General features: G+C 41.4%; 1 protein-coding gene across 1 annotated transcript in view; it reads left to right on the top strand.

The window, feature by feature from the left end:
• The window catches only part of STX8 (syntaxin 8), a 240,326-nt gene that overhangs the window by 5,815 nt on the left and 215,183 nt on the right, over window positions 1-19,328 (top strand). The window contains exons 2-4 of the mRNA XM_065897507.1: window positions 1,122-1,221; window positions 6,261-6,355; window positions 15,033-15,143. Of these exons, the coding sequence (XP_065753579.1) occupies window positions 1,122-1,221; window positions 6,261-6,355; window positions 15,033-15,143 (306 nt within the window). The remainder of the gene's footprint in view (window positions 1-1,121; window positions 1,222-6,260; window positions 6,356-15,032; window positions 15,144-19,328) is intronic.

The raw sequence follows: 19,328 nt of genomic DNA, 5'->3' as shown, positions 1-19,328 counted from the left end.
TAATTTTATTTATTTTTTTATACAGCACGTTGTTATTAGTCATCAGTTTTATACACATCAGTGCGTACATGTCATTCCCAGTCGCCCAGTTCAGCACACCACCATCCCCACCCCACCCCCCGTGGCTTTCCCCCCTTGGTGTTTAACATTAGGTTAAACAGCAGATTTTAATATTTTTTACTGGGAACTCCTGGAAAATAGGTTCGTCGTATATTCATAGTCCCTGCCCTTTAGGAGAGATGAAATATGTGTACACACTTAAGTATTTTCTGTAAAACAGATAAAAAGTAAAAAGGCTGTAAGCGAAGGAAAAAATAAGGGACTATTGGGGATTGATTGTGAATCCTTCAAAACCCCTAACACTGTTGAATAACAAATAGAAGCTCAGGACCTGCTTTGAGAGAATTCTGGTAAGCTTAGGTGTCAGGTGGGTGTGTGTCCTTTGACCCCAGAGCATCGTGTTACCTGCTGATCTGTGTAGCTCTTCCCCAAATAGCTGCTCACCTGGCCTGTCACTCTCCATCCCTTTATCCTGCTTTATTTTCCTTCTTAGCCCATAGCAACACCTGACATACTCTGTTGTGGTTTGTTTGATGCCTTTCTCCCTTCGCTAAACTCCTTGAAAGCAGGGACTTCGTCCATTTTGTTCCCTGCTCTATTCTCCAGTGCCTGGAGCAGTGCTCAACACAGAGGCGGCCCTCTAGAAATGTTTGCTGAATGTTCTGTGAATGAACGAATCTGTATGCTTTATCAGCGGTCAGATAACACAGTGGCTAGGAGCAGAGGCTCAGGGCCAGGCAGCCTTGGTTTGCAGCTGGTGGTACCCATAGGACGAGTCTCTCTACCTTTTTGTGCCTGATTTTCTCACGTGTATGATGGGGATGGTGACCCACCTCCCAGTGTTCTTATGTGGATTAAGTGAGTTATTACAAAGGAAGCTTTGAGAATTGAGCCCAGCCTGTACTAAGTACCATTCAACCCCTGTTGCCATTACTGTTACAATTATCATCCTCCCTTTCTGTTTGCATTTGTGACTAGAATTACAAACTGAAACTTAGATTATGCAGAAATTTCCTTTAAAGAACCTTCAACATTTTTCTCCCTTTATGACTTTGATGCAGGTTCTCCACCTACGATTCTACCTGCCAAATTGCACAAGAGATCGCTGAGAAAATTCAACAACGAAATCAGTATGAAAGAAATGGTGAAAATACAACCAAGGTAAGACCAGGAATGAGTACTTCAAATGATTTGTTTGAGCTCTGAGGTCTGAAAACCCTCCCCTTTCTGACTCTGTGTGTATGTGTGTGTGTATGTATAATGGCCTTTATGCTTACACATGTCGAATTGACATTACAACCAATCAGTTAATAGTTATTTAATCACTAGGACTAAATGAAGCATGACATCTCTATAATTTCTCCTACTTTACCTTAAAAAGTTTCTGACAATTTCATAGTGTAGTTCCAAGGTTGGTACACTTTCCCCCAGATGGTAAATCTGTCAGGCTTTGCAGGACAAGAGGCCAAGTTCTCACCTCTATGAGTACCCATTCTCGACAAATTGATAATAGACTTTTTTGGTTTTTTACATTTTACATTTAAAAATGTAAAAAATCATCCTTCGCTTGTGGGCTGTAAGAAACAATGGTGGGATTTGGCGAGGAAATATGGTTTTTAGAAAACCATGAGTCCATGCCAATACTTTTGATTCTAATCCAACATTCACAGGTTTCTTTGTAACTTCCCCATTCTAAATTAGTATTTTCCTTCCTTCTCCCGCAGTGAGAACCCAGGTTTCCAGAAGCATTGATATGTTTTTGCTCATTTGGTCTCTCTTAGAGAGTTTATAGAAAGTAGTTTCAGAATCATTACACAAGGGCCACTACAGACAATAAGTAAAGTTTGAGTTTGTGTCTTTATTATTATTTTTTAAAATTTAGAATATCCCCCTAAGGATACTGAGGTTATTCTGTTCTAAAGCTATTAGATTTTTTTCTTTTTTTTCTGTGTCTTATGCTCTCCTTTGTATCTATTGATATTCATTTTCAGGGTTTGCTTTTCTTCCCTACCCTTGCTGATACAATTTTTAATATGTAGAACATTTACATAGTTCAAAAGTCAATATTATATACAAAGGTATACTCAAAGTCTTGTCCCCATCCCACTCTTTTCCATGCCTTCTTCACCTGCTTCTTAGAGGTAACCTTTTTTTAAAATTCATTTCTCATTTATTCTTCCTGTGTGACTTCTTGCAGAAATAAGCATTCAGGTGTGTGTGTGTGTTTGTGTGTGTGTGTGTATTCTCATTTCTGTTCCTTTGACACAAAAGTTACTCTTTTGTATCTTGCTCTTCTCACTTGATAATATATGATAGAGATATTAATGCACTGAGATCTTCTCAGTTTTTCTTAGGGTCTTATAGTCCTCTATTGTGTATACCCTAGTTCATTAACCTGTCTCCTAAGAATGGGCATTTAGAGTGTTTCCAGTCTTTTGCTGTTATGAATAATGCTGCAATAAATAGCTTTGTGATTTTTTTTTTTTTGTATTTGTATTTGTGGAGGTTCTTTTAAGGGTGAATTCTCAGAACCAGGGCATATGTGATTTTTTTTTTTACCTGTTGCCAAATTCCCCTCCACAGGAGTTGTCACCTTTGACTTCACAGCCTGGCCAGCAGAGGGCGCTGTCAATTTTCTGAATTTTTGCCAACCTGATAAGTAAGATAAAATATTTTAGTGTAGTTTTATTGTCTTCATTTTTTTAATTGAAGCATAATTGACTTACAATATTATATTAGTTTTGGGTATACAGCGTAGTGATTTGATATTTCTTTTTTCTTTCTTTTTTTTTTTGCCGTACGTGGGCCTCTCACTGTTGTGGCCTCTCCCGTTGCGGAGCACAGGCTCCGGATGCGCAGGCTCAGCGGCCATGGCTCACGGGCCCAGCCGCTCCGTGGCATGTGGGATCTTCCCGGACCGGGGCACGAACCCGTGTACCCTGCATCGGCAGGCAGACTCTCAACCACTGCGCCACCAGGGAAGCCCAATATGCATTCTTAAAATCACTTATGCCATTGAACATCTTTTCATATATTAATTGGATGTTTGTATTTCTTCCTTTATGAATTGCCTGTTATATACATGTCTTTAACCTACCTTATTATTTCTTAATTTCCAAGTGTTCCTTATATATATGTTAACTAAGCTTTGATTAAGCTTTGATCTGGCATATTTGGTGCAAATATTTTTTCTATTAATTTGGATTTTGATTTTATAAATGACTTTAAAATATATGTATACACTTTTTAAAAATTTTATTTGAAATTGTCACTATTTTTATTTATGGCCTTTTCTTATAGAAGGGGAGATACTGCTTAGAAAGGCCTTTCGCATCTAATTTTTTCCCATTTGCTAAATTATTAATCCCCCCCAAATATGAAATAGTCCATATTTCATTCACTAAGTTCTTACACAACTGCACTGTTTCTGGACCTTCTGTTCTGTTGCACTAACGAAGCCATTGGTAACTGCCAGCATCATACTCTTGTAGTTTTTTGTAAAGATTTAATATCTAATGGTTTAAGGCCCCCTTAGTTACACATATCTGTGATCTTTCTATATTTCCCTTCATTTATCCTCCTTTTAGAGCAATTTTGCATAGCTTTATTAAAAAGAATTTTGGGGGGCTTCCCTGGTGGCGCAGTGGTTGAGAGTCCGCCTGCCGATGCAGGGGACACGGGTTCGTGCCCCGGTCCGGGAAGATCCCACATGCCGCGGAGCGGCTGGGCCCGTGAGCCATGGCCGCTGAGCCTGTGCGTCTGGAGCCTGTGCTCCGCAACGGGAGAGGCCGCAACAGTGAGAGGCCCGCATACCGCAAAAAAAAAAAAAAAAAAAGAATTTTGTGCTGTGCCTCAGTTACCATCTCCTCTCCAATAAAAGGACTCCAAATAGGATTTCGGGTAGATGTGTAGTATATTTATAGACTAAACTGGGGAGCATTTACATTTTTGCAGTATTGAGTGTTTCCTTTCACTCATTCCATCAGCAGTATTTCCCGCAGTTACTATACACCAGGCACTGTGCTAGATATTTTTTAGATTTTGTTGATATTGTTAATGATGTTTTAAAATAATTTTTAAAAGTTGTCCCTATTACTTGAATTTAGGAATGTCCTCAGTTTTTTTCATTTTGTGATTGATCACCATCCTGAATTCTTTATCTGTTTCTAGTCATCTTTTAGGTGATCCTCTTAACTTTCCCAAACAGACTGTTATCAGTCTGCAAATAATGATAATTTCATTTCCTTCTTTCCAGCCCTTATGTATTTCTTTAACTTGTCTTATCATGTTGGTTAGAACTTCTAGACCAAAGTTAAATATTGTAGTTCAGGCAGCACTGACTGATTTTTAGTTTCCTTTGTTTTTTTTTTAATTAATTTCTCCCATGCTGTGTTAATCATATGTTTAGTCTGTTTTTAGTAATTAACACTGTTAGCTTTATTATTAGATTTTCTAACATCAAACTATTCTTAAATTACTCAGATAAATTCTACTTGGTGATGGTATATTGTCATTTTTAATGTAATTCTGAATTTGCTTTGCTAAAATTTTTTAAAGACTTTTACATTTATAATCCTTAAGGGAGATTGGCAAGTATTTTCTTTTTTTCTGTTATCTCTGTCAGCGCTTGTTACCAGGGTTGTGTTAGCTTAAAATATGAATTAGGCTTTCCATCCTTTTCTGTGCTTTGGAATGCTTCTGTTAAATTATCATAATGGGACATTTCTTCTGATTATGAAAGTAATAGTTTTCTTATAAAATATTAAGAAATCCCACTACTTAGAGATAACTACCCTTGATGTTTTGATGTCTTTAGGTCCTGGGTTGTTTTTTCTCTATGTGGATGACACTTCTTTTTATGACTTGATTTCTTTTTCTTTTAGTAAATTATGATGGGTATCTTTCTATGTTAACAAATACAGATTTCAGTCATACTTTTTTTTTTGGCCATGCTGCGCCGCATGTGGGATCTTAGTTCCTCTACCAAGGATTGAACCAGCGCCTTCTGCATTGAAGGCATGGAGTGTCAACCACTGGACCGCCAGGGAGGTCCCCAGTCATACTTTTTAATGGCTACATATTCTTTCATCTGTTGAATGCTTTTGATCTTTAATTTCGTAGATTCTTCTTAGACCTGGTATGTGTGTGTGTGTGTTTGTTGTTCTTTTGTCATTTGTTTGTTTGTTTTGCTCTTTACTTCTTGAATGAGGAGGGATCTTCTTTCCTTGGCGTTTCCCCATAAACGTTGTGGGTGGTTTTTCTGTGGTTCCCAGAGGTATTAGAATAGTTAAGGTGAGATTTTTCTTGGCCGCTAATACCTTTGAGGGTTGTTTGATGTGTGTAGCCCTTGGCCAGCCTCTGCTGTTGTGCTGTATTTTCCTTATGTGACCCTTGCTAATCTAAGGAGAGAGCCCCTGCTTCCACTGCAGTTGTATAATTGCTTCTTTTAACAAGGTAGCAAACTTGTCAGAGTGCCTTTTTAAACAAATCTCCAATTATATCCGTGCTTGACTATGTTTACTTTACACGGGCGATTCTATTTTTCATATTTTTAAATTCCTAAGAGGCTTCCTCCCCACCTCTCCACCATCCTTTAAGGCAGCACTTAGAGTCACAAACAAAACTTTACTCTGGGTTTGTAAATTGGAGAAAATTCACACCTCCTGGAAAAAGAGTCCCATGTGGTCAACACTCCTCTTGTATAAAAAGGACACCCTGCTATAAAACTTTTAATGGGTTGTAAGTGTACCCGTGTGTTTAGGGAGGTGTGGCCGGGATGGCAGTGGGACTTGACGTCTTGTTCTGTGCAGCATGGTTGAGGGAACCGTGGGGCTTTTGCTGGTGAACAAAGACTGGGGACATGTGGTTTCCTGCGTGGCTCCGAGGTAGACAAATAGGATCCGAGGGTAGATGCTCAAGGGACAGAATTCAGCTGATCGTGAGAGCAAAGTGACAGTTTCCAGTCAATGTCAGGGTTCAGGTATGGACCGGCTTACCAGCTGGTCAGGTCATAAGGCTGGGTGTGAGCATTAGGTGGGTGGCTGGCCCAGGTGACTGTTAAGATTCTGTACAGCCCTGAGGTTGTCGTGGCAGCCCTTCCTTGATTGAATCATAGTTTGTAAAGCAGCGTTTACATGATATTTTTAAGAGACCTCACACCTCTGGACCAGCATTCTCAGGCTGTGTTCTTTTCTTTTCAGCTTACCGTGACAATCAGAGCTTTGTTGCAGAAACTGAAGGAAAAGATCGCCCTTTTGAAGGACTTATTGCTAAGAGCTGTGTCAACACATCAGATGTATCCATGTAAACATTTCCACCTCTTGCTAGAGTGGGAGGACAAGCAGTCTTATTTTAAGAAAGGAAGGAATCTGGGCCACCCAGATTTTTCCACAGCTTGAGGAAGACCTGGTTTCCAAAATATTGCCTATAATCTCAATTTCTATTTTAAGCGTCTGTTACATGTTTTACAGTGAATATGCTGGCGAAGCAAGACACGCGGCAGGAGTTAACTTAGTTGGGTGTAACCTTAATAGTGCAGGAAGCTCGTGCTTTCTGTCAGTGCTGTATTTACACTGAGCCCCATGTTGCTACCTGTCTAGACTGCCTTGAAGGTGGTCCAGCAGGAGAACTTCCATGACACCCTCGAGTTGTGATTCGGCTTCTGTAGTTCCCAGAGTTTTGAACGATCCGTTTTCTTTTCTGAGAGGCCAGTACCAGTAGAAACGATGCATTTTTTCCCCCAATTATGTAGATTATTGAGATGTGACTTCTTTGCCTTATTGTTTTAGAGGTCCAGACAGTACCCCTGTTTTGGGAGTTTTGTGGGGTGGGAGACACTTGCCTGAAGCAAGTTATGTCATCACCTCAGCCTCCCACCAACAGTGTCAAGAATTAAGATATTTCTTTCTTTTTTTTCGGCCGCGCCATGCAGTGGCTTGTGGGATCTTAGTTCCCTAACCAGGGATCCGACCTGGGCCCCGGCAGTGAAAGTGCCGAGTCCTAACCATTGGACCTCCAGGGAACTCCCCAAAATAGTTTCTTTCTTTCTTTCTTTTTTTTTTTTTTAGAAATTCATAATCTGATCGATTTAGGAAAATACACTTGACCTGTTACGTAAACGAATCCTTTAAATCTGAGTTTAAAACTGACCTCAAACTGGTCCTCTCTTACCATTCCTTTCCATTGTCTTTAGTTTGTACCAAACTTTGGTATCTCGGGAAGTGGTTATTAATGCCCAATTTTAAACATGGGAAAATGTAGGAATATAGCTTTTTAGATAAAACAATAGAAGATGTTTTAAAAATATTTTTCTCCCAAGTATCACCACTGTATGTCACCAGGGAGGCTGGTTTAGATAGTTGTATGATTTCCAGTGTGCACTTATTAAAACACTAAGGTTTTAAATATAAGTTTAATTTCAGTAAACAATTGGGCCCGTATTTTTAACACAGTTGGAATATTCTGATGTGTTTAGTTTGTAACTTCACCCTCCATCTGGCATCATTTGTTACTGCACGGTCTGTTATATAAGTTTTTATTTTATCAAAATGCACAAGTCTTAATATATAGACCTCAAGTTGGCAGAGCTGTGTTCTCCACTTTCAGTACTAAGTACTTGGAATTCTGCACATGGGATCAAGGTGTGTAAACTCATTTTAATATTACGTAAATCACATGTATTAGAAACGTAGTTAAATATTGTTTCCCAGTGTAATATTAATAACTTTATTTGCTGATAGGTAACTGATTTTTATTCATCTTACAATGTTTATGTGCTAAACCTATAGGACAAGAAGGTGTAAATTGATAACTTTTACTTTTTTCTATTAATAATTTCTGCTAGTTATTAATTATGGGGTGTACCAAGCACGCCACAGTAATAATTGACTTTGTTTTTCTAAATGCTTGCAGTCTGACCATATTTTGAAATCTCATAGACTCTGGTTTTGTGGTGATCTCAGAATTTGCTGAATGAAACACCAGGCATTTGAAAACACCAGTTATTAAATACTCTGAAAATATGAAATATTTATGAAGATATTTAAGGACCATCATGGAATAATTTAGAATTTCCCAGGAGAAATCAAAAGCTCGTCTGGAATATAACAGCTTTCTTTAAAATCGAATTATTTTTTTCAAATAATTGGGTCTATTTCTACTGCAACTGCAACCGAAATTAGGGATGGAATTCAGATAATCCACCCCATGGGGGCGCTCATAAACCTCTGTATTTTCAGGGAGACCATTTCTTAGATAGAATGGAAAGGGGGCAGCTGAACCTTCTTTACAAAAGAGGTATTGAGGCCAAGGCAAACTTGCACCTCGAGTCACTGATGAAGTTGGAAAGAAAGGACAGCATTCCAGCAGAGGAATTTTTTCACACCGAGGAGAAGAATATTTAAGAGCTTAAGTAACTTGCCCAGACCCCACTGCTAAGAAATGGAAAGCTGGGATTCCAACGCAGGGCTGTCTGAAGCCAAAGCCACTTGTTTAAAAGCTGAATTCTACTTTAGTGATAGAATACAGTCCACTGTCACGTGGCCTGTCTTCAACTAGAGTTCCCTATTGCTTGGCCTGTTGCTGTAACGCCAAGACAAATCTTGTTTATAATGCAGATCCTCAAGACCCTTCTTAATCATCAGAAAGATTAAACAGTCTTCACCGTGGTTTATTAGGTATACTTTATGATGTTGTAATTCTTAGAAAAATTTGTGTCCATAAATCGCCGGGAGAGTGACTTTTTAATCCTTTTTCTTGAGGCATAATTAATGTTGGGTGACTTTTTTAACGTGAATATTTGAAAGCCACATTTCCTTACTGTGTTGGGTAGTTGAGTTTATGGTACCTTACTTAATAAATTTATGTCTTTCTGCATTCGTGAAGTTTTCCAGAGAACACTAGGAGTTGCCAGAAAGATAAGTCCTATGAAAATGCCTTCCAAACAGTTACATTCTGGGAGGTTAGGCCTAAGATGTTACTGCTCTTTCCTGAAAAAGTATTTTTCTCTAGCAAGAATAAATGTGAAATTAAAATGAAAGTGGCGTGCTTTCGAATTGGTTAACTTGCAATTCATAATTGAAAGTCCTGCAGCCAGAGAGTTGAAAATTGCTGAAATACATTAACTTCTGTTCACGGTGCTTCTTGGAGATGGGGATTATAATGGCCTCACCAGCTGAGAAAAGGTGGGTTTACAGGAGGGCGCACAGGAAATTTCAGGTAATGCTAAAATTATTCTTAGAATTAGCTTTAAATGAAGCTTGTCTTTTTGTTGGGTTTTTCAAAGGCAACACTTCTGGTACTTTAAAAAGAATTGAAAAAACTCACTTTACAGAGGGGTTCAGTATCAAAAGGTATTTTGGTCTACAGCCTTCTCTTTGGAGAAGTCCTGTAGAAATAGTAATAATTATTATTTTTTGGTCGTGCCGTACATCTTGTGGCATCTTAGTTTCCTGACCAGGGATTGAACCCAGGCCCCCAGCAGCGAAAGCACCGAGTCCTAACCACTGGACCACCAGGGAATTCCCTAGAAATAATTTTTTTAAATCCATAAATAACTCTGCTCCACTTTGTATTTTTTGGGGGAAAAAAAGATGCGTAGACAAATAGGTAGATGGCAGGATAGATGCCCCAATCACCGTGTAACAAACCTGGATACATGTAGGTGTGGAGAGGCTCACTGGATAGATTTTAGGGATAGCCCCTCAGGGCTCCAGTGGAGGTGAAGTGGTTCTAAAACACTGCACCTGGCCATGACAGTTTTCACTGGTGTCTACTATTGTGAGAAAAATAAGGACAAGATAATTTTTATTTCAGTAGAAATTTTCTGATTTATAGTCTGTTTACATGGTTCTCCCTAGTTTTGGGTATTAACATCTGCTTGCTTTTTCATCATGATAGTAAAAGTAGATGAGAGTTTTGTCTATTGTGGGTTTTGGAATGTCCATAGATGGCAAAATCGGTCTATGTAAATCCCCCCATCACCATCCCCGCAGTTTGTTTGGAAATACTTCTGCTCCATGAAATCCAAAAGTCTGGGCACCGTTGGAATACTGGGAACAACATTGGCTTTGGAGCCAGACAGAACTGAGGTGGAAGACCAGCTCCATCACTTCCCCAAGGCCAGAGAGCAACGTAGCCTTTCTTGACCTTAGTTTCATTAATCTGTAGAGTAGGAATAATCATACTTGTTTTGCAGGTTGTTGTGAAAGTTGAAGAAAATATATTTAAAGCATCTCACAGGACAAGCCACCCCCATAATTGTGGGTGTTAAATAAAAGATAGTTATTAACCCTTTGTGGGCAAGTTACTTCTTTGTGCCTGTTTTCTCATTTGTGAAATAGGGATAATCAAAGTACACCCGGCTTACGGGATTATTGGGAGGATTAAATTATATGCATAGAAGGTGTTTCACATAAAGTAAGCCCTCCTCGAGGATTAGCTGCTACTTACTGTTTTATCATTGTTAAAATTACAGCCATCTTGGAGAATTTACAGGTAGTCCTTTTATGGAGTTTATAATCAAGTAAGAAGGGTATATCAAAGCACACAGATAGTGATAGTATTAAGATTGCAAAATATGATCAGTGCTTTGAGGAAGATAAGGTACATAATAGATATTCAGCAGAGTTTGTTAACTTAAAAAGAAAATAGTAAAATGAAAGGGATGAAGTACTATGTGAGCCAGAAAAATCGTCTGGCCTCTGGGCCTTAAACTGTCTCTGTGCAGTCCTTCTTGCGGCAGTGGGAAGTAATTATGCTTCTGCAGAGCAATTAATTTGCACGTAAGACTTGCCTAAATTCTTAAGCCTTCTACCAAATAAGGAGAAACTCCAGGAGCTAGAGTGGGGGTGGGGCATCCCCTGGGTCCAGCACCATCTTCAGCCCACTCCATCGTAGGTTGGAAGTGCTTCCCAGGTTATAGCAGAGAAAATGGGCTGAGGCTCGTTGGTCATGGGTATTGGTGATACGAAATCAGGACCCAGTTTCATTTGCAGCGTTGCATTGCCATGAACTGGTTATAATTACATGTAACGTCAGCCTAGCTGATGAAAAAGTACCATGGTAGCTAGCTCTTCTGTTTCCTTATTTGTCTGTTCTCTGACCTTCTTCCTTGGTTATTTACCACGTTGGTGGAAGAGGAGGTCCCAGTCTGGCCACTGACTGTGTGCCCTGTGTTCTACTTGTCCTTCCTTACCCTGTCGTCGCTTCCCCCAACTACCATGAGACCACATCCATGCAGTGTCACCACTGCCTAGACGATTCTTTGACCTCTCGTTAACAACAACTTCTGTATAGTAAGTGTGCTATGCAGAAGGGCTGTGCATCTATTCTCTTCAACCTCCTCTACCCTCCCCCCCATCTCCTTATGCTCTGTTCTCTTAATAGGTTAAAATAAAAACAGAACAAAGAGGTAGAGTGAGTGTTCCTAACTGGACAGTTTTCCAGTTGTCCCGGATTTACAGGGAGTCTCTGGGAATATTCTGAATTAATATTACCAGTATTGTTATTAACAGGATGCTAAGAAGTGGCAAAGTTAAGTGAGCAGTACTGGGGGCCTCAGGGTGGAGGAGCCCCTGGAACGTTTGGTGGTCAAGCCCCACATGAGGTGGTAGGAAAGCCCTGACTTAGACTGGAAAGAGCTGGGCTCTAGCCCACTATTGTCATTACCAGCTGCCCAGGGCCCTGGTTTCCTGGTCAGAAGAACAAGAGACTTGGATATGCCTCTCCTAGCATCAGCTGTCTGTGATTCTGTTCTTCACTTACTAATCTTCAAAACATAATCACCAAGTTTTATTGCTCCTAAAATTGATGTTCTTTGTTAATTTATTCTCAACTAGTTTATATCTAATATTTGCTAAATTTAAAACTTGCCTTTATTGTTTTTATTAAAAAAGTACTTTCTACCTGTATAGTTCTTATTTTATTTTATTTTTTTGCGGTACGCGGGCCTCTCACTGTTGTGGTCTCTCCCGTTGCGGAGCACAGGCTCCGGACGCGCAGGCTCAGCGGCCATGGCTCACGGGCCCAGCCGCTCCGCGGCATGTGGGATCTTCCCGGACAGGGGCATGAACCCATGTCCCCTGCATCGGCAGGCAGACTCTCAACCACTGCGCCACCAGGGAAGCCCTATAGTTCTTATTTTTAACCAATGACTCTTCTCTCTCTTCCCCATCCCCATCCTATTCCAGCTCATTCTTTCATAGTTAATGTGTTAATGGTTGGTACCTGCCATCACAGACTTTTCTAGGCATGAACAAATATATACACGTGTAAATATAAAATGCTTTTGACTACCGAGGGATCATATTATACGTTTGGTTCTGAAATTTTTTGTTAATTAGCATTTGATAGAGTCAAACAGTCCAAAACAATATTGGATGGGAAGTAAGTCTCCCTTACACCCTGAATCCCCAGTTCCCTTTCCTTAGAGGCAACTCTTTCTGTATCCTTCCATAAATTTTAAGTGTATATACAAACATATATGTTTCTCTGATTTTTTTTAATGTATGCAGTGGGAACATACTATTCACTGATTAGCTGTTTGCTGCTTCTTTTTGTTTAACACTATTTTGGAGATTATTCCGTACCACATAACTTATGTAGCACTTAGTAAGTGCTCCGAAATGTTAATTATCATTATCATCGATACATAAAGAGCTTTCCTCTTCTCTCTCTCTTTTTTTTGGGGGGGCTGCAAAACATACCATTGTAGAGGTGTGCTAGTTCCTTATTGACGGACCTTAGAATGTTTCCAATATTTGGCTATTATAAATAGTGCTGCAGTGAACATCTTTGTTCCTACATCTTTGTATAGACATGTGAATATATCTGCAGGAGAAATTCCTGTTGAAAGAACGTGCCTTTTAAATTTTGTTATGTATACAGAAGGCAATGGGGCAATTGGTTGAACCCATTTCCATTCCCACCAAGGATGTCTGAGAGTGCTTGGTTCCTTGCCCCTTTCCAGAACCGCCCTGTCGTAGTTTCTTACCTGATGGGTGAAAGTGATAGCATGGTTCACTTTGCATTTCTTTTACTAATGTGAAACTGCATTTTTTTTCATTTGATTGGCATTATTGTTGTTTCTTTTTTCTATGCCCTGTTATATCCTTTGCTGTTTTAAAATTTGCCACTATTAATTTGTCACTTGTAATTTTACTTTGCAGATATTTAAATTTTTTATAGAGCCAGATTTAGTGTTTCCTTCATGGCCTCTGGGTTTTCATTCTTGACTAGAAAGATCTTTCTTACTCTGAGAGTATCAGAAAGTTCTCCAAAGTCGTCTTCTAATGATATGTAATTTTACTTTTTATGTTTAAACCCCTGAGCCAGTCAGATCTGTGCTTAATTGTAATATTGGATTATCGTTCAGCTTATGCTCGCTTGGATGGTTGGATAACTAAATCCCAACAAAACCACAGGTTGCCAGAGTAGGTTGAGCGTAGAACAGAAGACAAGGGTAATCAGCATTGTGATATCGTTAATAGTTTTCCATGATTAAAATTCAGTTTTGTCCTGTATAATTCATGACATAGGTTCTGTCTCTCCCCACCCCCAGGAGCGTTTTTTTAGATAGAAGAGGCTTCTGCTTTATTGACAATTTGCCACTGATTTGAAACACATTGATATTTATTCTTGGTGTTGCATTGATCAGAAGGCTAATATTTGGCCCTTTTATTAGTACAGAGGAAGGACTTAAGCTCACTGTTTCTTAGTTACAGTTGCTACTTCACGGTTTCCAAGATGGGTTCTTAATGACTGTAGTCAAGCAGGAAACGGAAAGGCGATGGTAGTCATTTTTCTTAGGAAAGCGTGGCGTTCTGGAATGTTGAGAGGATGTATCCATTATTATTTTTTAAGTAGTCAAAGTCACTAACACCCCTTAGTTACATTGGTTTGGGGGGGATTTATGATTTTTCTAACTAGTGTCTGTTACTGGGGAACATTTTTGATGGGTTTATTTGCTTTATTTAATAGTTGGCCAGCTTTTTCTATTCAAAATGATCAACAAAAGTAGATTCACTGGGCCGTGGTTTTCCCACCCAGGGAAACTTACTTGATTCTGCCAAGTTCTCAAACTTCTGGGGCCTAAATGCAGGATTTAATATCCCCTCTTGAAAGGACAAGTATCTATAAATCCAGAAATCCAAAGTAGTAGTCTCACTTTTACTGGAACCAGGAAAACTGTGGCCATGGATTGTGCCGGAGGAGGTGTGAGAGATTATCTGGGTGCCATATGAAGAAACAAATTCAAAAAGGTGAAGTAATTGGTTCAGGATCATAGGTAACGATCAAAATAGGACTAGCTGGCCTTTGGACTCCTAGTCAAGCATGCTTAGTAGATTAACACATTAAAATATGATTATTTCTTTGTGATTTTGTTGAGAATTAAAGCTCATGCAATGTATTTAATGAGCCGATGGTAACAGCTTTTTAGAGCAAATCTGTTGCGTAAAGTAGCCCTTTACAAAATACATTCCAGGTGTGTTAATAGGTGTTCATTAACATGGAAGAAAGGGGGCAACATAGAAAACTTTCCTTTCTCTTTTTCCTTTTTTAGCAGAGTATCTTAGGGTATTAGCATCCAGGAAAAACCCTTGACCACTGTGACCTAAAGCTCAAAGCCTGATGACTCCCTGAGTCACATTGCTCTGTTGAGAGGAAGGACGTTTCAGGGGTGGCCGCTGGGAGGAAAATCGTGTTTACCAACTGTATTTCTCAGTGAAGGATCTCGTGTGGCGGATCTGTGTCAGAGTTTGTTAAGTCCCTCTGCGATGGTTCTGTCCAGGTCCTTTACTGGAAGGATCAGTGAGGTCTGAGGTTAGAGCAGCAGGAGAAGGTTGGTTCAGGCCTCTTCTGGGTAGGATTGATCAGAGCCTGTAACAGTCCTTTCTGACTTGGAGAGCTCACTAAACGTAATAGGTCAAATGAGGTAATTCACCTGCTCTTGGACCTTAACGAGATGCCTGCAGAACACAGCTCGAAGGAGACCGAAGACAAAACCTTTTGGATGATCTTGTAACTCGAGAGAGACTACTTCTGACATCCTTTAAGAACGAGGGTGCAGAACCAGATCTCATCAGGTACGATGTTTTTTCCTTTACAGGGTTTATGTGGTGGGTGAAATTTATTTGCAGAGGTTACAGCTATTTCCTGAATGGCTTAATTTCTTTCTTTAAAATTTCTTTAACTAGTAAAATATAGTCTTCATTTATAGTGTCTGTCATTTTCTATGCAATGTAGTTTTCATTAAATTTCTAGATTTAATAGACCAGATATGTTCAGCTGAATCCCATCTTGGAGGAAGGCTATTTAGGTATAATACAAAGTCAGAAAATGTCTTTTCATTCTTTAGGTTGACCTTTCTGCTATGTTAGCTGCCTTTTAAACTCTAGAAATCATGTTCTTATCTGTGTTGGAAAATGATTTTTTAAAGATTTTTTTTGATGCGGACCATTTTAAAAGTCTTTATTGAATTTGTTACAATATCGCTTCTGTTTTATGTTTTGGTATTTTGGCCACGGGGCATGTGGGATCTTAGCTCCCCCACTAGGGATCGCACGAACCGGCACCTCCTGCTTTGGAAGGTGAAGTCCTAACCACTGGGCCGCCAGGGAAGTCCCTGAAAATGATTTTTTTAAATTGACTTGTTATAAAAATGTGTCCTAAAGGTTGCAGTCCATGGCTCATGGAATTAGAGGCGTGGGGCCGTTGGATTCTTCTCTCTGTTCTTTGCTGGAGAGTAATTCACACTCTACAGAGTTGTCAGCTGCTCTGTACCCGGCTCTGCTGGAAGAACCCAGAGAAGCGGTCCGGCCTTCCCAGCTGAGGTTAATGAAGTATAAATTGTGACATCTTTCGAACTGGCCTCCCCCCGGCTTCTAGAACTCTCTTAACGTCATTGTGGGAACCATCACAGATGAGATGAGGATAAAACCCTCCTCTCCCCACCTTCCCCACAGAGGTGATGATGCCTTCCTTCATTGTGGGGCGGCAGCTTGTTCCTGGTTAGGAGTCATACTGCTTCCCAGGGGCGGTGTTTTTTTTTTAGAGGTTTTAACGAGGCTCAGCCTCAGACAATTAAATCCAGGGGCGTGGAGGGCGTGGTCATAGAGGGGCCCCAGGTGATTCTGATCTGCAGCCAGGCTTGAAAAACCACAGCCCAAGGGCGAGCAGAAGAAGATGAGTCGGCTGCCCATCGGTCCTAGCTTTCTCTGGAGCGTGGGATCCAAGGTTTGTGGAAAGAAACGTTGAAATTCGGGAAGCTATATGAAACGTTGGAGCTGTTCGTTTGGAGAAATAAAAGCCAGGAGTTAGGGAAGGAGGAGCTGTGTCCTGGGCAGCGTTTGTAAGCGGACGCCGAAGCCTCCGGTGAGCTGGCTGATCCATCGTGGTGCCGGACACTGCTCGGGCAGATGCAGGAGTGAAGTGGGAGGGTGAAGGTGGTGATTCAGGGCTGGTGAAAAAGAACCGGTGAGCAAGGGGATCCAGGGTGAGGAGAGAGTGCCCTCCGTCAGGGCAGGTCTTCACATCGAAGTCCAGAAATGTAGTGAAGGTAGCGTGGGGCGGGAGAAGCACATTTCGTAGGGGAGGAGGGGCCAAGTAGAGGTGATGGTTGGAGGAGGAGAAGACACGGACATCCTTCTCTGTCGTGGAGGTGGCCGTTCTGATGACTAGTGACGGTGACTGTTGGGTGAGAGCCTCCTGTGTGTCAGGCTCTGCTTCTCTTCATTGTTGTTTAATGATATTGAAGACGCCCACTTGGGCCTTAGGTCTTTTTTCCCCCAGGTTTTAAAACTTGAATATTAAAAAAAATTGTGCATTCCAATAATTAAAATCACTTGAACAACAACAAAAATGGCACCCTGATTAAGCTGCATTTTACAACCCACAGGACACCTTGGCCCAGGTTACTCTTTATTCTAGATTTCACTGTTGTCCCACCCAGCCTCCTCCTTCACCAACATGCAAGTTCTTTTTCTTTCCTGCCGGCCAGACAGGTGGATGGGAGAGGCGGGCGCGGCCTTCGTTGTCAGGAGTTCTCCATTCTTTGATGTGAAAAGGGGCAGCACAGTCATTTAAACTTGATCCAACCTGTTTGCATCTTACGAAGTTAAACAGCTACGAGAAGTAAGATAAGGCAACGCTTGTGGAATGTCCAGGGCATATTGGTGGCGCGTGCCTCCTTAGGGCGCGCCTGCTTGCTTCTGTTCAGTCGTTTCTTTTAAAGGCAGTGGATTTTTCTCTTTTCGTTTCTGTTTTCTTCAATTTCGACTTACCGACTTTCTCAGTCTCAGCCCTATCGGGTTTGTCCGACGTGGCTGCAGAGGAAGAGGAGCGAGTTACCAGCGAGCGAGGTCCGGCCTGCACAGTGGTCGCCGCCGAGTCTGGGCCTTAGGTCTTCCTGGGGGGTATGGTTGACTTTTGGTCCCCACCCCTCACTTGGGTCGACGAAAAATGATAATAGAAGAGAGTCTTATTGGAGCCATAACTGAGGACTAGCCCAGAAGCCTGCTTCCCAAATCACTCTAAGAAATAGCTCCAGAGAAGCAGGGTTTTTAGCACAGTTTTATATCTTGTCAGAACAAAGTACGTTAAACAAGTCAGGGATACATTTCTTCAAGGTTTCAAAAAAACAGACCGGGATGTGTACGTACAGCAGGTACAGGATGGACTTGGCACCTGGGAAGTGAATCTTATCAAAGGAGGATTAACGTTGGCGTCCCAGGAAGAGGAGCCTTTAATCTTTATTTTTAACATGGACGGTCTTTACTTCTGGTTAGTCTTCCCTTTCCTTTAGTGATTAAAACAGGTGTACAGTGTATATTTGATAGGCCACAAACAGCCTGTTTGAGGTAGCGTAAAATTCAAGTTAACTCGTCTATAAGCCAGAATGACTTCTCTAGATCTCAGTATGTCAAAATTACTCCTATTGCTGGTCACCCCCATCTCTTTTCGGTCACCCCTCTTCTCTCCTGTGACAATCTGTTTGCTACTTAAAGCCCGACCTGTTCAGGTTCAGCGTCACCTGGGTTTGTGTTTAGAAATGTAGTCTCAGGCCCCACCCCCGCCCTACTCGATGGAATCTGCATTTGAACAAGATCCTCAGGCGGTTTGAATGCCCCTTCCAGCTTGAAATAGTGCTTTATATCACTTGTTCTTAGTTGTGGCACTCAGCATCAGAATCGCCCACGAGGCTTTAAAAACAATAAAAAAAAATAAAAAGACAAGCGTCCAGACCATATACTTGCAGAGTCTGAACGAGTAGTCTGGCGGGCGGCCTGGGTAGCCGTAACACGGCGGGGAGCTCCTCGGGGGTGGGTGGCAGGGTGAGAACCACTGCTTTCTCTCACGGGGTCCGAGAGATGAGCGCTAATGGCTCACACCTGCGTGTTTTCTGTGTGTCGGGCGCTATGCTAAGCTGTGCGTGCCTGCGCTCAGATCTTTATAACATCCCACTTTACAGGAGAGAAGCTGAGGCTTGGAGGGGTCAGGTAACTTGCACATGGTACTAGGACTGATCAGTCTCCGAGTTTGGATTTCCTCTGGATCTGTATCTTCAGATGGGAACTCTTAACCGTTGCACTGTAAGAAGAGCTGGACCAGGAATTAGAAGCGCTCGGCTCTGTTGCCTCCTAGTCAGTCATCTGGGCTTCAGAATCATTGACTTGAAAATGAGGGTGTGTGTTCTGCCTCTTTTTCATTGTTTGGACCAGGTGAGGTGATTGGAACGTGAAGGGCTTTGTAAGCTCTAAAGCCTTTACAACTACAAGATGAGTGCTTGAGGGGGACCTGGCCTCCCTGACCAGTCTCGTTTCATGTTCTGCACCTGGTTCTCCTCCCTCCTATTCTCACCTCCCACGGCTCCTTCTGTGTCCCTTTCCTCAGTGCCCGGCTTGCTGGCTGTGGTCTTGATGGTAAACAGTCGCACGTTGATTCTAGCAATGGAATCCATGATGGCAACGACTTACCTTCCTGGAGGTAAGGAGGTTAGCTGAAGCCTCCTTGAGCCCAAAGTAAATGAAGCAGTAGGAAGATTTTAGGGAATTTAGCAGGTCAGTAGCAGAGGTGTGTCGGATGGAGGCCCACCAAGGCCTCTGAAGTCCTATCACCAGGACGCCCCCTGCTCCTCCTGTTTAAGGCTGATCCACCTGGTGGGCCTGCAGGTGTTGCTTATTGGTGAATGGTTGGGCTGGCCAGGGACAGAAAGACCAGCCTGAGGGGAAACTGAAGCAGGGGTAACTAATTCCTGAGGGTTTGAAATAAAG

The sequence above is a fragment of the Phocoena phocoena genome, chromosome 19 (genome assembly GCF_963924675.1).
Source record: "Phocoena phocoena chromosome 19, mPhoPho1.1, whole genome shotgun sequence".
NCBI classification, from domain to species: domain Eukaryota; kingdom Metazoa; phylum Chordata; class Mammalia; order Artiodactyla; family Phocoenidae; genus Phocoena; species Phocoena phocoena.
This window is presented reverse-complemented; position numbering and strand designations above follow the sequence as displayed.